Source organism: Lithobates pipiens, unplaced genomic scaffold (assembly GCF_037356315.1).
Source record: "Lithobates pipiens isolate NorthernLeopardFrog02 unplaced genomic scaffold, aLitPip1_a1.2 Scaffold_22, whole genome shotgun sequence".
NCBI lineage: Eukaryota > Metazoa > Chordata > Amphibia > Anura > Ranidae > Lithobates > Lithobates pipiens.
In genome coordinates this window covers 91,352,286-91,372,989 of record NW_027507784.1, presented here as the reverse complement: position 1 = coordinate 91,372,989, position 20,704 = coordinate 91,352,286, and the positions used below count along the sequence as shown (strand labels likewise).

The 20,704-nt window shown below is 45.4% G+C and overlaps 1 protein-coding gene across 1 annotated transcript in view; it reads right to left on the bottom strand.

Annotated features, from left to right (window-relative positions):
* Window positions 1-7,461: 7,461 nt before the first annotated feature.
* ZNF142 (zinc finger protein 142) overlaps window positions 7,462-20,704 on the bottom strand; it is a 29,514-nt gene continuing 16,271 nt past the window's right edge. Inside the window, exons 6-9 of the mRNA XM_077447880.1 lie at window positions 18,909-19,086; window positions 11,947-15,103; window positions 9,971-10,076; window positions 7,462-8,366 (exon numbers count right to left, since the gene is read on the bottom strand). Coding sequence (XP_077304006.1) covers window positions 7,900-8,366; window positions 9,971-10,076; window positions 11,947-15,103; window positions 18,909-19,086 — 3,908 coding nt within the window. The 3' untranslated portion in view covers window positions 7,462-7,899. The remainder of the gene's footprint in view (window positions 8,367-9,970; window positions 10,077-11,946; window positions 15,104-18,908; window positions 19,087-20,704) is intronic.

The following is a 20,704-nucleotide window of genomic DNA, read 5'->3' as shown; positions in this document are numbered from 1 at the left end:
AGAAGGCATAGACATCACCAGACGCTGGGTGTCATCCCTGGTGATGCTCTGCCAGGCCTTTACGGCAACTGTCTTCAGTTCCTGCTTGTTCTTGGGGCATTTTCCCTTCAGTTTTGGCTTCAGCAAGTGAAATGCATGCTTAATCGTATTCAGGTCAGGTGATTGACTTGGCCATTGCATAACATTCCACGACTTTCCCTTAAAAAACTCTTTGGTTGGTTTCGCAGTATGCTTTGGGTCATTGTCCATCTGCACTGTGAAGCGCCGTCCAATGAGTTCTGAAGTATTTTGCTGAATATGAACAGATAATATTGCTTGAAACACTTCAGAATTCATTCTGCTGCTTATGTCAGCAGTCACATCATCAATAAATACAAAAGAACCAGGCCCATTGGCAGCCATACATGCCCACGCCATGACACTACCACCACCATGCTTCACTGATGAGGTGGTATGCTTTGGATCATGAGCAGTTCCTTTCCTTCTCCATACTCTTCTCTTCCCATCACTCTGGTACAAGTTGATCTCGGTCTCATCTGTCCATAGGATGTTGTTCCAGAACTGTGAAGGCTTTTTTAGATGTTGTTTGGCAAACTCTAATCTGGCCTTCCTGTTTTTGAGGCTCACCAATGGTTTACATCTTGTGGTGAACCCTCTGTATTCACTCTGGTGAAGTTTTCTCTTGATTGACTTTGACACACATACACCTACCTCCTGGAGTGTTCTTGATCTGGGCAACTGTTGTGAAGGGTGTTTTCTTCACCAGGGAAAGAATTCCTCGGTCATCCACCACAGTTGTTTTCCGTGGTCTTCCGGGTCTTTTGGTGTTGCTGAGCTCACCGGTGCGTTCTTTCTTTTTAAGGATGTTCCAAACAGTTGATTTGGCCACACCTAATGTTTTTGCTATCTCTCTGATGGGTGTTTTGTTTTTAGCCTAATGGTGGCTTGCTTCACTGATAGTGACAGCTCCTTGGATCTCATATTGAGAGTTGACAGCAACAGATTCCAAATGCAAAATAGCACACTTGAAATGAACTCTGGACCTTTTATCTGCTCCTTGTAAATGGGATAATGAGGGAATAACACACACCTGGCCATGGAACAGCTGAGCGCCCAATTGTCCCATTACTTTTGGTCCTTTAAAAAGTGTGAGGCACATATACAAACTGTTGTAATTCCTACACCGTTCACCTGATTTGGATGTAAATACCCTCAAATTAAAGCCGAAATTCTGCAGTTAAAGCACATCTTGTTTTTTTCATTTCAAATCCTTTGTGGTGGTGTATAGAGCCAAAAATGTTGGACTTGGCTCCAGAACAGGCAAGTTCAGTGATTTTTGCTTTATAGGGTTAGATAGATTAGTTTTAGAATGTGGCATAGAGTAGGATTACAGTTTTTGCCTGAACTTCCACTATAAGTCAGCTTATAATTTCCTTTCCCTGGTTCCTGCGTTTCACCTCTCATCAACATGCCAATGGCCTTTCTTCAATAAATGCTTTCATTACATGCCTTATTTTAGACCCAATGATATCACAGGGTCTCTGTGCTTCTGTATACAATGCAGGCAAATCATGGCTGGTGGGAGGGGCCGACAGGGTGCTGTACATGGCTTCCTGAAAACATGCCAGCATTCAGCCTCAGTACTCCTCCCAAGAGCCCTCAGCCCCAATGCAAGCAGTGGGCTGACTCTCGGGAGGAGTTATGCATATATCAAAATTCCTTAATGGGGTGACTGTCAGTCTGAAAGAGTAGGTAGGTAGGCAACACCCACGTGATGCTAAGCCTCCACAAATAAAAGAATTGAAATCTAATCAATGACAGGGGTGGGCTAGAAGATGCTGGTTGTCCTCCAGCCAGGAACGAGGCAGGCTCTATCTGGCTTGCTGCATCTTCTGTTGTACATTGTGAGAAGCTCACAGTGTGCAGTAGGACAACTCCCAACTGTCCCTGATTTGGTGCAATGTCCCTTTGAAGCTCGATTTGCATTTCAATCACACTCCAGACGCTACTGACAGACGGTGAAGTAGTGATGTGATGCCTCCTCACTGCCCCTTTTAAACCCATTTTTGCCAACAAACGCAACACCACTGCGCGTGGGGTGTTTACAGAGCTTCCCCATTTACTTGAATGCGTAGCGTTCTGTGGGTGGCAAGCGGTAGCGGTGGTGCGAAAAAGAAACATCATAGCCGCGCCATGTAAACATCCCTATCTGCTGCCTATTGCAGGAGGGGTGTTTGGCAAAGACGCGGCTCCGCCCAACAGTAACTCTAAGGTTGGGTTCACATATATGCAAACTGGATGTGGCTTTCACCGCATCCAATCTGCATGACAGGAGAGTGTGCCCAGCTCTCAATGGAGCCGGTTCAGACAAGTCTGGTTTTGGCCGTGGTCCGCATTAAAAAAAAAGGGTCTTGTGCATCTTTGGCTCAGGTGTGAATTCAGGCAAAAATTTGGATCGGATTCGTACCTGAAATCAGTGAACAGGGATGCACCGGACCCCATGCTGTGAACTGCGGCCGCAGCATATGTGAACGGAGCCTAAAAGAGGCCATAATAAAAGCTGCAGATTTGAAAAGAACATTAAAAGTTACAATGTTGAAGCTTATATAAAATTTTGTGCCGGTGTTTACATATACTTTAGATTGCTAGGATAGAGAAGCTAAGTGGTTGAAAAAAAGCGCACTTATAAATACCAGTGATCCTAATCTAGATTTTTTTTTTTTTATCTTAGATATAGCAAACATTAAAAAAATAAAAAATAAAAAAAATGTATGTAAAAGGTTAGCAAAGAGCAGATGTAAAAAAATATTTCCATGGAGCTCATTGTTCTAGGTTAGGTGCCCTTTAAGGAGGCTTCGAGGGGACAGCGGGCATTCTTCATCCGTCTACTCCCCACCATAACAACTTTCTATTAAATATCTTCACCCGTGACACTCTCCTGAAATGTACACATTCAACATTTTTACACTATTTTATATAAACCAGAGAACAATTTATGTAGAGAGGACATTTATTAACAGCCATTCTCCACTCCGATAATTTATTAACTTAATCCAAAGCATTGTAATCTAGTGCAAATATCTGCCTGTTGATGGCTAAAATAAAAAAAATCCTTAAAGTGAAACAATTTTGCACAAAAAAAAAAAAAAATCCACTCCGGTTGAATGACGAACATTATAGCCATTAACAAAAAGGTAACTGTGAATTATTACCGGCTTCTGCTCTTTAAGAACTGAAATAGTCCTGCTAGTGAGCTTCCTGAAGGGGCTAAGTGGGAGGACCTTCCTGCTATAATCACATGATCAGCCCCAGAGGTGATATACAGTGCCTTGCGAAAGTATTCGCCCCCCTTGAACTTTTCAACCTTTTGCCACATTTCAGGCTTCAAACATAAAGATATAAAATTAAATTTTTTTGTGAAGAATCACCAACAAGTGGGACACAATTGTGAAGTGGAACGAAATCTATTGGATATTTTAAACTTTTTTAGCAAATAAAAAAACTGAAAAGTGGTGCGTGCGAAATTATTCGGCCCCTTTACTTTCAGTGCAGCAAACTCACTCCAGAAGTTCAGCGAGGAATCCTGAATGATCCAATGTTGTCCTAAATGACTGATGGTGATAAATAGAATCCACCTGTGTGTAATCAAGTCTCTGTATAAATGCACCTGCTCTGTGATAGTCTCAGGGTTCTGTTGAAAGCGCAGAGAGCATCATGAAGACCAAGGAACACACCAGGCAGGTCCGTAATACTGTTGTGGAGAAGTTTAAAGCCGGATTTGGATACAAAAAGATTTCCCAAGCTTTAAACATCCCAAGGAGCACTGTGCAAGCGATCATTTTGAAATGGAAGGAGTATCAGACCACTGCAAATCTACCAAGACCTTGCCGTCCCTCTAAACTTTCAGCTCAGACAAGGAGAAGACTGATCAGAGATGCAGCCAAGAGGCCCATGATCACTCTGGATGAACTGCAGAGAGCTACAGTTGAGGTGGGAGAGTCTGTCCATAGGACAACAATCAGTCGTACACTGCACAAATCTGGCCTTTATGGAAGAGTGGCAAGAAGAAAGCCATTTCTCAAAGATATCCATAAAAAGTCTCGTCTAAAGTTTGCCACAAGCCACCTGGGAGACACACCAAACATGTGGAAGAAGGTGCTCTAGTCAGATGAAACCAAAATCAAACTTTTTGCCCACAATGCAAAAGGATATGTTTGGCGTAAAAGCAACACAGCTCATCACCCTCAACACACCATCCCCACTGTCAAACATGGTGGTGGCAGCATCATGGGTTGGGCCTGCTTTTCTTCAGCAGGGACAGGGAAGAGGGTTAAAACTGAGGGGAAGATGGATGCAGCCAAATACAGGACCATTCTGGATGAAAACCTGTTGGAGTCTGCAAAAGACCTGAAACTGGGACGGAGATTTATCTTCCAACAAGACAATGATCCCAAACATACAGCAAAATCTACAAAGGAATGGTTCACAAATAAACGTATCCAGGTGTTAGAATGGCCAAGTCAAAGTCCAGACCTGAATCCAATCGAGAATCTGTGGAAAGAGCTGAAAACTGCTGTTCACAAACGCTCTCCATCCAACCTCACTGAGCTCGAGCTGTTTTGCAAGGAAGAATGGGCAAGAATTTCAGTCTCTCGATGTGCAAAACTGATAGAGACATACCCCAAGCGACTTGCAGCTGTATTCGCCGCAAAAGGTGGCTCTACAAAGTATTAACACAAGGGGGGCGAATAATTTTGCACGCCCCACTTTTCATTTTTTTATTAGTTAAAAAAGTTTCAAAAATCCAATAGATTTCGTTCCACTTCACAATTGTGTCCCACTTGTTGGTGATTCTTCTCAAAAAAAATTAATTTTATATCTTTATGTTTGAAGCCTGAAATGTGCCAAAAGGTTGAAAAGTTCAAGGGGGCCGAATACTTTCACAAGGCACTGTATATAATATATTGGCAAATGTATGTGAATACCCCTCCAAATGATTGAGAGAAAATGCTCTTCCAACCTTGTAGTAACTGTTTGGTGGATTATTTTCTATTCCATCATGACTGTGAGCCTTGTGTACAAAGCCAACTCCATTGACAAGACACTTCAAGACATAGTTTGATGAGTTGGGGTAGAGCAGTGTTTCTCAATTCCAGTCCTCATGGCCCACTAACAGGTCATGTTTTCAGGATTTCCCTCAGATTAAACAGCTGGGGTAATTACTAAGGCAGTGAAACTGATCAAATCACCTGTGCAAAATAATGGAAAGCCTGAAAACATGACCTGTTAGTGGGCCATGAGGACTGGAATTGAGAAACACTGGGGTAGAGGAACTTGAGTGGTCTGCACAGAGCCCTGACCTCAACCCTACTGAACAACTTTGGAATTAACTGGAATGAGCCAGGTCTTATCATCCAACATCCCCATAAAGACATGATTTGATGAGTTTAGTTTGGAGGAACGCTAATTGCCTTCAGAGCCCTGACTTCGACCCTACTGAACACATTTTGGATAGCCTTGAAGTAGCCAGGTCTTCTCAACTAACATCTCCTTAAATATATGGTTTGATGAACTTGGTGTGGAGGACCTTGAGTGGCCTTCACAAATCCCTGATCTCAACCCTACTGAACACCTTTGGGATGAAGTGAAATAAGCCAGGTCTTCTCATCCAACGTCTCCATAAAGACATGGTTTAATGAGTTTGGTGTGGAGCAACTCTACTGGCCTTCAGAGCCCTGACCTCAACCCTACCGACACATTTCGGATGGTTTTGAAGTAGCCAGGTCTTCGTAACCAACCATTTCTTAAAGATAAGGTATGATGAGCTTGGTGTGGAGGACTTTAAGCAGCCTTCACAGATCCCTGACCTTAACCCTACTGAACACACATTTAGGATAAATTGGAACGAGACAGGTCTTCTCAACCAACATCTCCATAAAGACATGGTTTGATGAGTCTGGTGTGGAGAAACTCTACTGGCCTGCAGATCCCTGACCTCAACCCTACTGCACACCTTTGGGATGAACTGGAATAAGCCAAGTCTTCTCATCCAAAATCTCCATAAAGACATGGTTTGATGTGTAGGAACTCGATTGGCCTTCAGAACCCTGACCTCAACCCTACTGAACACATTTGGGATAGCTTTGAAGTAGCCAGGCCTTCTCAACCAACATTTTCTTAAAGATATGGTATGATGAGCTTGGTGTGGAGGACCTTCACGGATCCCTGACCTCAACCCTACTGAAACGTATTTAGGGTGAACTGGAATGAGCCAGGTCTTCTCATCCAATATCTCATAATTACATGGTTTGATCACTTTGGTGTAGAAGACCTTGAGTGGCCCTTCAGACCCCTGACCTCTACTTTATGGATAATCTTTGGGATGAAATATAACACCGAAGGTGAGCCAGTTCTTCTCTTCCAAAATCAGCACCCAACCATAAAAAGTGTAGAAAAAAAATCTGCATCGAAAAGCAGCCAATCACTTCAGCGGGATTGTTTCTACCAACATTCTCCATGCAAGCAGGGGACAGAATACTGCCAATGTTGCCACTTTAACAAGGATGCAATATTTTACATCTTTAGGGCAGTTTTAAAAAAACATAGCTGGCTGTTAAAGGGGGAAAAAAATAAGCGCAGTTGTTCTTTACAGGTCAACCCTCCCCAAAACCAATATGGATGGCCACCATTGGAATGAATACCCAGCAGTTTTCTTATATCTCTATGGTAGGAGGGTGAAAATTGATCTGCATGTTGTGTCTCTAAACCCTACCACGAGGCCACCAAAAAGGTGTCACTTCTCAGATCTGGATTCTCCAGGTATCTGTGTATTAAAAATGATGCTGAACCCATCAAGTCTGATGCCCATCATTGGGGGAAGTCTCAGTCTCATAGGCAGAACCCAGCACTGTGTACTGAAGCTACATACAGTTCATACAGTGCTTAGCGCCAGTGTAGCACTTAGTGAGGAAAATTGTTAATTTGGACTAGATGGGTTCAAATAAACGATTTAAAGTCACAGAAAACCTGGAAACCTTTCGGTTTAGACTGGAATTCCGCTTTAAGTGTTGACCTCTCCCCAGCATTAAGCCCCTACAGCTGCCATTTAATTTCCACAGCCTCTACTGCCCACAGAGCTGTAATAAAAGCAGAGTGCAAAGACAAAAAACACTTTAATGCTTCTTTTGTGATCTTTGAAAATGAATTGCTCCACAGTGCCTGCAGCTACAGAGGTTATTGAAGGCTTGTTTTTTTAGGCTTCTTTACCGCTTGCTACAGATATTTTAAGATTTGAAATGTCCATATCCTGACCACATTTTTACTTTAAATCTCAACTTGGAAACAAGCAGAGGTCTTGTGTATTTCGGGTTTTGGATCCAAGAAACACCACAAGACAGTGAAGGCTGCACATCAGCACTGTTATCTTAGGCACTAATTTAGGCCAATAAAATGAGGCAGTACTGAAAATTCTGGTTATTTTATTCTGTGAGACCTATAAAATGCTGCCCTGTGAAGCGGCTTAAAAATAGCCACCCAAGGCTGAGACAATTCAGGAGGTCTTCAGTGGAGGAGCACCTTTCATGTTGGAGAAAATGGACTACAATGGAAGCAGGAAGGGAAGGTAGGCATTGCCCTTTGTTTTTTTATTTTTATAGTTGGGCCTTTTTTGATGTTTTTGTTGGAAATCTGATCTAGCATTTCACCAGGAGGGTCAGCATATTTCTTTCAATGTAATAAAGACTTGAATATTGGAAAAACTACAATCTCAAACTCCTCTGCCTTTTTACTTCACAGCCTTTTTGTAGGTGCAATTTAAACAAACAAACAAAAAAAAGTTCTTCAGAAAGTTGCATTGGAAGCTCATAATAACCTCAAAATAGATGACTATAGAAATTGTGACTAAAGTGCTTCTCCGGACACAGCGTCCGCCTGACATTCTGGAGTCTGCTGAAACACGGATTCGTGTCCCTGTATGGAGAACAGGTATGGCTCCTTCCCTACCCCTTTCTCCACGTCCGGATGGTTGGGGTGGTGCCTCTGCAAGTGTTTCACCACTTGGAACTTCTGCTTGGCCCGGTATGGGCAGTGCTGGCAGAAAAAAGGCTGCTGGTTGGTGTGGGTGAGGTAGTGGTGGCGCAGTCCTGCCGGCCAGCGGAAGCTGCGCTGGCACACGTTGCAGACGTACGGCTTGTCCTCGCTGTGCTTTTTGAGGTGGGTCTTCAGCAGGAAGCGAGTTTTGAACGCCTTGCCGCACTGCTCGCAGATGAAGGATCGGACCTCGCGGTGGCGGGTCTCCCGGTGGACACGCAGCGCGTCGGCTCGGTTGGTGCAGTAGTTGCACTCTTCGCACTGGTATGGCTTCAAACCTGAAAAGTAAAGGAATCTGTTAGCAACGGGAGCCTATTCCGGTGTCTGGAACCACGAGTACCACTCGCCCGGTGTACAACACGAATTCTAATGTGGAGGTGCTGCTCACAGAAGGTAGACTAAGGCAAAATGCATGAACTGGCCAGTAAATCTGAAAGTGGCATTTTTCATTAAAGTGGACCTAGCATCAGATATATTTTTCATGTTAAGTACATGCATGCTAAATAATGTCAGTGTAGATATTTATTACTCCTCACAGAGGTCACAATAGTCCCCTGGTAAAACTATCATCTGCTTTTCTCACTAGAAGGACAGAACCTTTTTTGTTCAAGTATCATCCAAATGTCTGACACAGATCAGCCCCTGCTGCAGGCTCACACCTTATGATTTGCTGCAAAGTTACAATCTGATCACTGGGGAAAAGGAGACTGAGGAAATGCTTACTCCATGCCCCTCTAGTGGCATTACCTCAGCCTAGGCAAAGCAAAATCAGAATTTTTTGTTTTTTGTTAATGAAAAGGTGTGTATGTGTATGTGTATATATATATACACACACACACACACACATTAACACACTCCCCGGCCACTTTATTAGGTACCCCCCTGCTAGTAGTGGGTTGGACCCCTTTTGTCTTCATTCTTTGTGGAATAGATTCAACAAGGTTTTGGAAACATTCAAATTTTTACATCCTTGGACATCCTCGGTCCTGGAGATTACTGGAGTACTGGTGTCTACTACAGTGGTTTCCAGCTTCCTGGGGGTCTGGCCAGGTATGGAATATATATGGGGTAGGTTTGGTCAAGCTGGATCAATGTAACTGCTGTATATTTAACCACTTAAGGACCGCCTCACGCCAATGTACGTCGGCAGAATGGCACGGCTGGGCACAATCACATAGCTGTACCTGATTCTTTAAGTGCCCAGCCGTGGGTCGGGAGCGCGCCTCCGTGACCATGGGACCAGCGGGCCCGATCGCCGCTGGTGTCCCGCGATTGGGTCACAGAGCTGAAGAACGAGGAGAGGTCACATGGACGCCAATTTTATTTGGGAGCCACAACGCACGACCGCGCAATTGTCAGTTAATGCGACGCAGTGCCGAATCGCAAAGATGGGCCTGGTCCTTTGGCTTCAAATTGGTCCAGGGGCTTAAGTGGATAAAATATGCATACCTGGAATTTTTCTTTAAAGTGGAACAATACCCAGTGACGTGTTGTCCCCAAACACTTGCACAGCCGCTGACATCTTTAAGAGGCAAGCTTCCGGGTCTCAATTGGTGGCCAATGTCCTTGGCAGGGTGGGGATGATGTCACTTTGGCGCATATGTGGAAATTCAGTCACATTCTGCATTGCCGACTATGTACAGTGACCTGCGCGTGCGCGGCACACTGTACAAGGGCGGACACGGTAGGTAAGTAGAGCATTAAAAATCCTGCCTGTCTGCCCATTTTAATTTCCCAAAGTTTCACTTTAAAGAAATCTGGACTAGGAAAAACTAACGTAGACCAGGTTTACCTGGAAATTAGTCTATAAAAGGGAAACTATTGTGGTTTTGAGTCAATTCATTTTTTACAAGGTTTTAAACTGATTTCTGTCCTGCGTTACCTGTGTGTTTGGTCATGTGATACTTCAGCTGGTTCACCCACTTGCACTTGTATCCGCACTCAGGACAAAGGTAGTTCTTTTCATCCTTGTGGATGCGCATATGGTACTAAAACAAAGAGAACACAAACAGAATGCATTAAAACTACAATACAAGTGGCTGGTTATTGGGCCGCTCTGCAGAGTACCAGTTGATGAGTAAGCTTCATGTAAGATGACAGTATGTGCCTCCTCCAATAACTACTGGGAGAATTTTGATCCATGTATGGCTGGCTTAACCACTTCAGCCCTGGAAAGATTTGCCACCTTAATGACCAGGCCATTTTTTTGCGTTGCTTTAACTGACAATTGCGTGGTCGTGCGACGCTGTACCTTTTTTTTTCTCTCCACAAATAGAGCCTTTATTTGGTGGTATTTGATCACCTCTGCCGGTTTTATTTATTGCAATATAAACAAAAATAGACCGTCAATTTTGAAAAAAAACAAAAATTATTTTTCTTTACTTTCTGCTATAATGCACGTCCAAAAAAAAAAAAAAAAAAAAAAATGTATTCATTAGTTTAGGCCGATATATATTCTTCTACATATTTTTGGTTAAAAAAAATTAAGTAAAATTGCAATAGGTGTATATTGATTGGTTTGCACAAAAGTTATTGCATCTACAAAACTATGGGATAGATTTAAGGACTTATTTTTTATTTTTTATTGATTTTTAGTGGGCTGCGACACTGCGGCAAACAAATCTGACCCTAAATGACACTTTTGGGGACCAGTGACATTATTACATTGCTATAGTGTCATATGCACTGATCAATGTAAAAATGACACTGGCAGGGAAGGGGTTTACACTAGGGGGCGTTCAAGGGGTTAAGTGTGTTCTCTGGGTGTGTTCTAACTGTAGGGGGGGATGGGCTATTAGGGACATGACAGCGATCACTGTTCCCGATCACTGGAATCAGAAGATCTCTGACATGTCCCCTGTCAGAACGGGGAATCGCCTTGTTTACATAGGCAGCTCCCCATTCTACCCCTGTAATGGGGGATTGCGGGGTTGCTGGCAGACGTTGAATCCACCGGGCACGCTCCGGCAGCATGCGCCCACCATCTCCTGTACAAAGACCGAAGTACACCTACGGCGGTTTGCGCAGGAGAGCCAATCTGCCGCAGTATAATGACGGCAGCGGGTCGGCAAGCGGTTAAATTGGCCGGCACGGTGGTGTAGTGGTTAGCACTGTCACTTAGCAGTAAAAGGGTTCGCTGGTCCGAATCCCAACCACGACACTACCTGCCTGGAGTTTGCATGTTCTCCCTGTGCCTGTGTGGGTTTCCTCCAGGTACTCCGGTATCCTCCCACACTCCAAAAGACATGCTGGTAGGTTAATTGGATTCTGTCCAAAATTGGCCCTAGTATATTAAGGGGAACCTTGGATTGTGAGCTCCTTGAGGGTAGGGACCGATGTGAGTGTGCAATGTACAGGGATAGGGACAATTGTAGACACTTCATTCAGGTTGAACTGGATGGACTGGTGTCTTTATTCAACCTAACTATGTTAAACCCAACCATGTTCGTGATCATAGGCATGCGTACAGGGTGTGCCAGATGTGCCTGAGCACACCCCAATCATCCTATGCGCGTTAGTATTATCACTCTCTGTGGTAGGAGGAAGATGGGAAAGACCTCCCTCTTGCCAGCTATGCCATAAGAGAAGTGTTTAGACTCTTCTCTTTCACTGTGTCAGAAGGGAGATCAATATGTCGGGGTCATACACACGTGTGTTTGAGCTTTTGGGGTGCACACCCTAATGGAATATGCGAGTGATTGCTGGGCAGGGACAACAAATTACTTTGGTCTTCTGGTATGGTCAATTTACACATCAGATGATCTCACTTGAGAAACAGAAAAATATACTATACAGCTTTGTTACCAAAGCCTATATGTGGTATAGAGATAGTAATATCACAAATAAAGGAACTGTTACCTTAAGACGTGAAGGATCTCCACAGGCATAGGTACAGAGGTGACATTTGTAGGGCTTTTCCCCGGTATGAATTCGACTGTGCCAGGTGATCTTCTGCTTATTCCTGGTGCTGTATTCACAGTCAGAACACTTGTAGACCCGTGTGGCCCCATGGCCTTTGACATGGTGGTCATACACCAGCTGGTGACGACAGGAAAAGGAACAGAAAGGGCAGCGCAGGGGACCTTCTTCCGCCTCCACACCCGGCAGCGCCGATGATTCGTGCACCTCTGAGTAATGGTTAACTAGCTGCTGCCGGTCCTTGGCAGCAAACTGGCACTGCTGGCAGTGGTGGGAAAAGTGAGATTTACGGTGCTCCTCCAAGTCCTGGCGGCGGGAGAAAGTCTTCTTGCACAAGGCACACTCCAGCTGTAGGTGCTGCTTCTGAACGTGACATCGGAGCGTGGCCTGGCTATGACAGGAGAACAGGCACTGCGAACATTCATAGGTCTCCTTCTCTTGGTGCTTTCGCAGGCTGTGCTGCTTCAGCGCCGCCTCAGAGCTAAAACTCGCCTGGCACACATTGCATGGGAAATCTGGTTCGCCGCTATGGCAGCTGCTCAAATGCCGAGCGATATCATTCTGGCTGTAGCCGCTATAATCGCACAGGCTGCAAAAGTGCGTGGGTTTTTTCTCGTGGACTCTTCGCTGGTGCAGCCGTAGTTTAGAGTTGGTGCCAAAAGTCCGACTGCAAGCGTTGCAGGAGATCCGTCCAACCCCGGTATGAAGGGATTCGTGAGCTTCCAGGCGGTACCGCCGGGTGGTGCTGAAGTCACAGTATTTGCAGCGGTGGGGTTTAACTCCTTCGTGGCGGATCCGCACATGCTTCTTCAAGCATCGTGGCTGTTTGCAGGTGAAGTCGCAAAGCTTGCACTGCAGATGTGCTCGGTTTTGGGAATACTTCTGGTGAAGGTCTCGGTGTCGATTGAGAGCCGCCGCCGATATGCATCGAAACGAGCAGAGCGAACACTGGAGCTCCCCTGGTTTTAAACAACCTTTTTTCTTGTGCGTTCTCATGGCCCGCTCCTGACTACATATAAAGGGGCAGGTGGGACATGAAAGTTTGCAGGTGCCGGTGGTCACATTATTACAAGAATCTACGCTTTCATTTAGTTCTCGATCATCTTCTTCTTCTGTATTGGGACCATCCTCTCCTCCAGAGCTTTCACAATCATATTCTTTATCCTGATTGCTCTTTAAGATTTTATGCTTTGTGCAATTATGTTTTCTCAGTGCCGTTTCTGAGTCCAGAACAGCCAGGCAAAGGGTGCAGGATACTTTTTTTACTTCCCGGCAGTTCTCATTCACATGGCAATTGATAGTACATTCTCTGGAGCAAGAATAGGAGCAAAATAAGCATCTGAATTTTCCATCTTTAAATCTGTATTTTTCCCTTTGCTCCGTCACAGTAGAAGCATTGTCCTGGTCCCTTGGACTCTCTAAGGGGAGCTCACTGGTTGCATGTTCAATACTGTCGGGATCAATTTCTTGCAATGGTTCTTGCACCAACTCCTGACCTGCAGATACCTGATCTAGAACATTCAAACAGTTTTCAGGCAAGCTGGTATCTTGACTCTCAGTAATACCTTCTTTGGAACATGCTGCATTCATGTAATCATGAACTGGGTGGCTGCTGTCATGCTGGTCCATTGTCTTCGAAGATGTAGTTGCTTTAATCCCAGCTCTTTTCTTCTTTATTATTACTGGACACTTCTTAAGCATATGAGTATTGAGTCCTCTTTGTTGTTTAAAGCTAGCTCCGCATTCCTGGCACATCAAGGCAGATTTGCGCACGCTGCAACCGTTCTTAGCGTGCTGGACAATGCACGCCTTTTTCTTGGTGATGTAGGAACACTTCTCACATCGGTAAACCTGACTTTTAGATTGGACCACCAACATTTGGACTCTCCCCTCCAGGACGAGTGTCTCCGCTTGCTCCTTGTCCTGCTTTCTCAAGGCCTTCAGTATGGACTCAGGCCTGCCATTATCATAGCTTTCATCCAGAGGGACTGCAGGAGGTTCCACAACTTGAAGATTGGTTTCGTCAAGCCCACTCGATTCACATACAATGGTCAGCTGTACTCCGCCCTTCACAACGTCAGCCCAGGACTCCTGTACTTCAACCGAGATGTCTCCAGGCTGAATTTCAAGATTACCATTCTCAGGGTCAGGAAGCTCTTCACACTGGTCACTAATTTCACACAAAACTGGCTCAGGGTCATAGTGAACAGCAGTTACACATACACTGTTCTCAAGCTTGTCTTGATCTTCAGCCTGAGGTTCAGCTTCTTCTTCAAAATCCTGCCCACAGGTCATATGGTCGTCAACTGTCAACGTCTCAGAGAAGCACAGGATTTCCGTTTGTTCTGGAAGATGATCTTCACAGGTCTCCACAGTAGGCTCTTTGACCATGAGCTCGTTGGATGAGGCTAGTTCCAAACGTACTGGGAAGTCTTCCATTTCTATACTGCAAGTTTCAACAGGTTCTAGAGTAATAGCTGCAAATAAAGATTCATCTGCCACTGACATGTTGGCATTTTCAGATGGTTCAGTAAGACCTTCTACCTGCAGGCACTGAGCCGCCTGAGAATCCATATTTTTCTCAATGTGGCTATGTAGTTCCTCACAGTTATGTTCCTGAGCTTGTTGATCACCAGAAGAAGGTTGCTTAAGAGTCACCGTCATCTCAGTTTTGTATGGAAATAGCAGGTTGGTGCTGTTTATTTCTTGCTGTTTGCTTGCATACCTCTCCAGCCACTCCTTATCGCCCGGTACATACCCATGTGATTTGCGTTTGTGAAAAAACAGGCTCGTGTTGCTGAATGTGCGGAAGGGGCACAGGGCGCAGCGGAACTCGCGGTGCTTGGTGTGCTTGCCATTCTCATGGTTGCGCAAGGTTTGCTTGTACCTGGTCTGGTAATTGCAGTGCTGGCATTGGTAGATGGGTATCTGGGTGCTCTGGGAATGCTTGACCTGCATGTGTTTCTGGAGCTCGCTTTTGCGCTTGCATCCGAACCCACAGACTTCGCAAATGAGAGTCTTCCCCTGGTGCCGAAGCTTGTGGCTGCTCAGCTGGTCGGCACGATGGCAGCGATATGAACACTGATTGCAATGATACCTAAAAAAAGAAAAATAACATCATACCTGTATAAAAACCAGCAAACAGTAATATGCACAATAAAAAGTTGTAGATTACTTGTAAAAGGTTCCATTAAAAAAGGAGACTAATCTAATCTAGTTAAAAGATTTTTAAAGAGATTGCCGGTCTTAAGAAGGAAAAAAAAAAAAATCCCTCAGTACCCTTCAAGCCATTATACTCGTCTCTACAGCTGTCTATGGTTCCAGCATTGTAGCTTGTAGTCTCAGCTTCTCTGTCTTTAAAAAGGGAAGTGGTACTTGTGAAGCCCCTGAAAATCGTTAGTTATCTGTGGATACATCTAGGACTAATAAAATGAACTGGGTTTTTAACTACACCTGTAGTGCTTCCTTTGTACTGTATATTTTTCTGACATCCAGAGGACCTATCCAAGCCTTTTCGGGCCTAAAAGTCTTCAGACTTCCTTGGAGTTTACAAACACGCTAAAAACAGGGGTGCTCAACCCGTGGACTGAGGGCCAGATGTGGCCCACGGAGACCTCTGATGTGGCCCTCAAACCAGGGAGGTGCATACCCATGCTCTGGGAAGGTGGGTCGGCAAACGCAAATTGAGATCAATGGGATACCGACTTACCATCCCAGTGCATGGTGTCGGCAGAAGAGTAAGCAGATGGTCGTGAAAGGAGCAGGAGCCGCATAAGCCGATGCTTCCTCCGTAGCACCAGCTCCTCTCTCAGGTGAAGTGATACCAAGTGCACTTCATCTGGGACCTTTCTAGCAGCCTTGGGAACAATGTCAGCAGAAGCTTGAAGAGGAAAAGATGATTGTATTAAACATTACAAATACTGTACTTTTGCAACGGATGAAACAGCTGTGGTAATTACTAAGGCAGTGAAAGTGATCAAATCACCTGTGCAAAATAATGGAAAATCCTGAAAACATGACCTGTTGGGGCGCTTTGAGGACTGGAGCTGAGAAACACTGAGCTAGCTGCACTGAGTCATACAGCAGGGGTGCCAAACCTTTTGAAGAGTGAGGGCTACTTAAGCGATTTAGCAACCTGTCGCGGTCACAATGAACTATGGGGTATTATTGTTGCTGTTCAGTCGTTTAGTCGTGTCCAGCTCTTCGTAACCTCATGGACCATAGCACACCAGGCTTTTCTGTCCTCCATGGCCTCCCGGAGCTTGCTTAAAGAGGAAGTAAACCCTGATGAGTTTACTTCCTCTTTCATTCCCTGCAAAGGCAAAGCATAATGGACTACTATGCATCGCATAGTAGTCCATTATGTGTCACTTACCTGACACAGGAGCCAGCGAAGTCACCGCTGTCCCCTGTAGTCCGGCGCATCCATGTTGTCGGTGGGGTTTCACAGCTCCGCCGCTGTCATTCGGCGAAGCCGCAATGACGTCACTCCTGCGCATGCGCACGGGAGCCGACACGCGTGGCAGCTCCGTTCTTGGAAACGCCGCGCTCAGTGTGCCTGCGCGCCGCTGTCTACGGCGCAATGCGCCGTAGACAGCAGTGCCTGTCTTTTGGCAAATATCTCCTAAACCGTGTAGGTTTAGGAGATATTTCTTGGACCTACAGGTAAGCCTTAATCTAGGCTTACCTGTAGGTAAAAGTGTGTTGTAAGGGTTTACAACCACTTTAACTTCATGTTCATAGTTTCAATGATATTATTTATCCATCTTGTTTTCTGTCTTCCTTTTCTCCTTTTTCCTTCCATGTTTCCCAGCATCAGGGTCTATTCCAATGAGTCCTCTCATCGCATTAAGTGGCCAAAGTATTCGAGTTTCACCTTCAGGATCTGTCCTTCCAGTGATTATTCAGGGTTGATTTCCTTCTAGAAGAACTGGTTTGATCTTGCCATCTAAGGAACTTTCAAGAGTCTTCTCCAACACCATAGTTTAAAAGAATCAATTCTTCAGCATTCAGCCTCTCTTATGGTCCAACTTACAAAGCCATAAGTTACTACCATAACTTTGACTATATGGCACTTTGTCGGTAGGGTGAATGAATGAATGAGTGACTTGTATAGCGCTACCTATGCGAACTGAATCGCCTTAGGGCGCCTTCTTGCCACCGGTGTCCATCAGCAGCTTTTATGCAATCCTTTAACCTGGAGGGTCCCGACACACTTACAACATTGTCATACACATATTATGGCCAATTTTTTTTTTTTTTGGACAGGGTCTAATTAACCTACCAGCATGTGTTTGGAGTGTGGGAGGAAACAGGAGTACCCGGAGGAAACCCACGCAGGCACAGGGAGAACATGCAAACTCCAGGCAGATAGTGTTGTGGTTGGGATTTGAACCAGCAACCCTATTGCTGCTAGGTGAAAGTGCTAACCACTAAACCACTGTGCTGCCCAGGGTGATGTCTCTGCTTTAAAATAATGATGTCTAGGTTTCCTTTCCTCCCAAGAAGCAAGCGTCTATTTCATGGCTACAGTCAACATGCCATGATCTTGGAGCCTAGGAAGATAAAATCTGTCACCGTTTCCATTTCTTCTCCTTTTTGCCAAGGAGCGATGTAATAGAAGTCTAGGTCAAAGCGCAGCTAACCCACAGGAAAGCCTATGGGTAAACCAAAGTGCATCAATGTGAAAGCAGCCTTATAGGGGGCTCAGGACAGTAAGGGCTTGTTTATGTTTGTGGGTTGAGGGACAGTGAAACCCCCATAGTCCATTGTGGCCCGTGACCAGTTACTAAATCACTTAACCACTTGCCTTACCGGGCACTTTCCCCCCCCTTCCTGGCCAGGCCATTTATCTCCTTCACTGATAGGCTGAACTGGTGGGCATTGATATATGGCACCGATAGGTGGCACTGATGGGTGACACTGATGAGCACTGATTGGTGGCACTTGGGGGGCGCTGGTGGGCACCGATTGCTGGCACTGGTGGGCATACTGGTGGCGCTTTAATGTAATCAGGGCACTGATGATCAGTGTCCCGATTACATGTTTTGTTGTCCCATGCGAGGAGATGCTGCCAATTGGCTCTCCTCGCCACACACTCTGTCAGTGTGAGGCGAGGAGCACCGAACACCGGCATCTCCGTGTTTACATGTAACTGACAGTGATTGGACACAGCCCATCACCTGGTTAAAGAGCCGCGGACGCGGCTCTTTACAGAGATCGGAGTCGCGCCATGTCCTAGCAACACGGCGCAGCAGCTATCGCCAATCGAGAGCGGGCGTTCTGGGACGCTGTCATATGATGGCATCCCAGAACGAAAGCCGCACCACCCCACTGTCATTTGACGGTGGGCAGGAGGCAAGTGGTTGTAAACCTAGTTACACCACTTGTACCTACAGGAAAGCCTATAATAAGGCTTACCTATAGGTACTGTAAATATCTCCTAAACCTGCACGATTTAGGAGATATTTACAATATACGCTTGCATCATCGGCACATGCCGCTTCTTCACTAGCAAGTGCCGTGACTGACTGCTCCCATGGCGGGAGTGATGTTACGCTACTCTGGACAGTCACAGAGCCGGAGTCCGCGGCCCCGGAAGGAAGAGGGGCAAAGATGGATGCGGCCACCAGCAGGGACAGCTCAGGCTTCGTTTGCAGGTAAGTGCCACATGATGGGCTAGTATGCGATGCATACTAGCCCATTATGCTTTTACATTGCAGGGGGAAAAAAAGGGGAAGTAAAACCCATCAGGGTTTACTTCCTCTAAGTTGCTTTCACTATTCAAAAGGTTGGAGCACCCTTGCTCTAAAACAAACGTTGTCCACCTGGCTCCTGGAATTTCTCCAGCCACAATTACTACAAGAAGACATCATGCCATGTAAGAGCCTTGGGACACTGACCTGAGGTCTCCGTTGTGTTTACGCATGTGTACGTTCAGGTAATGCTTCCACTTGGTGATGTATCCGCATTCCGTACACATGTAGTTCTTGTCTGCGGAATGTGTCAGCATGTGTTTAGAGAGGTAGCTCAAATCCCGACAAGTGAAGTCACACTGGCTGCATTTGTGAGGTTTCTCTCCTAGCAGATTGGAAAACAAAAAGACATGCTAGATTAGAAATGAGAAATATTGAATCCCTGCATCATAATTATTATAAGGGCAAAAATTCTGAATAGGGTAAGGTTATAACCCCTGTCAGCGTTTTTTTTTTTACTGTCAGTTTCCCATTGGAGAGATTACCCTTTACTTCCTGTCCCATAACCAAAAACAGGAAGTAAGAGGATCTCTCCCCAAAGTGAGGGAAAGCTCTGGTTGTCACCACAAGGGATAGTGTTGCCTTTGGAAGATGTCCCTTCTATTCCTGTTCTGGCGACAACCCAAAATGGTGTGATTTTCCTTTCAGTGATAGTGTGGAATTGCTAAACAGGACAAATAGAAAGGGTAAATCTTTCTTAAAGAGGAGCTGCACCTTTAAAAAAAATATTAAAAGCCAGCAGCTGCTGACTTTTAATAAATGGACACTTACCTGTCCCAGGGTCCAGCGATGTCGGCGGCAGATGACGAGCAATCGCTCGTCTCTCTGCTGCCCCGCCACCATCCTCTGTCAGGGAATTGGGAAGTGAAGCATTGCGGCTTCACTGCCCGGTTCCCTACTGCGCATGCGCGAGTCACGCTGCGCGTCTCTACTGGTCCCCGCTGTGTCCTGGAAACTGTGTGTTTCCCAGAACACAACGGGGGGGGGGGGGGGGGGGGGCATCTGCGGCGAGCTTGTCCCGGAAGTGGGTGCAGATACCTGGATTATCCAGGTATCTGCACCCCCCTCCCCCCTCTAAGGTGCCGATTGTGGCACCGGAGGGGGGGAGGGATCAGATGAGCGGAACTTCTTCTTCAGGGTGGAGGTCTGCTTTAACAAGGGAAAAAACAAAACAAACAGAAATTCTAACCGGACAGGTGTTCTAATTCTTCTCCATCCTATCAAAATTCTTAGTCCCAGTGAGCATATGGGGGGACTTCACTTCTGGCCAGATTAAGGCCAAGCTCTTCCCCTTGTAACAAAGCTGTAAACGGCAGAGCCTTGGTAGACTCACCACAATGACAAGGGAAAATGGCTCCTTTCCTATGTGTCTGGTTCACAACACTGCGTTAGGGTAAGGTGCAGGCACAGTGCGCCAATTAAAAAATACTGCATTTAATCATTTTTATCAGGTCAGTGTGGTGAGAGGCAATCCACAGCCTTGCACCGTGTGGCCGCCATTTAAACTTTATGAGATGTCTTTGCGCCAATCAATAAAGTTCCTTTAAAAAAAAGAAAACCGTGCAATCCTCTGAGCGCAATGCATATTCACTATGCAAAGCTCAGCCGAATCGAAGTGCACACCAGCCACTGTGCTATAGTGTTATCCTGCCCTCAAAGGCCTTCACAGGGATCAATTTGAAAATAAAGTTTACTTCTTTAACAGTACAGTGCCTTGAAAAAGTATTCATACCCCTTGAAATTTCCCACATTTTGTCATGTTACAATCAAAAACATAAATGTATTTTATTGGGATTTTATGTGATAGACCAGTGATGGCAAACCTTGGCACCCCAGATGTTTTGGAACTACATTTCCCATGATGCTCATACACTTTGCATTGTAGTTGAGCATCATGGGAAATGTAGTTCCAAAACATCTGGGGTGCCAAGGTTAGCCATCAC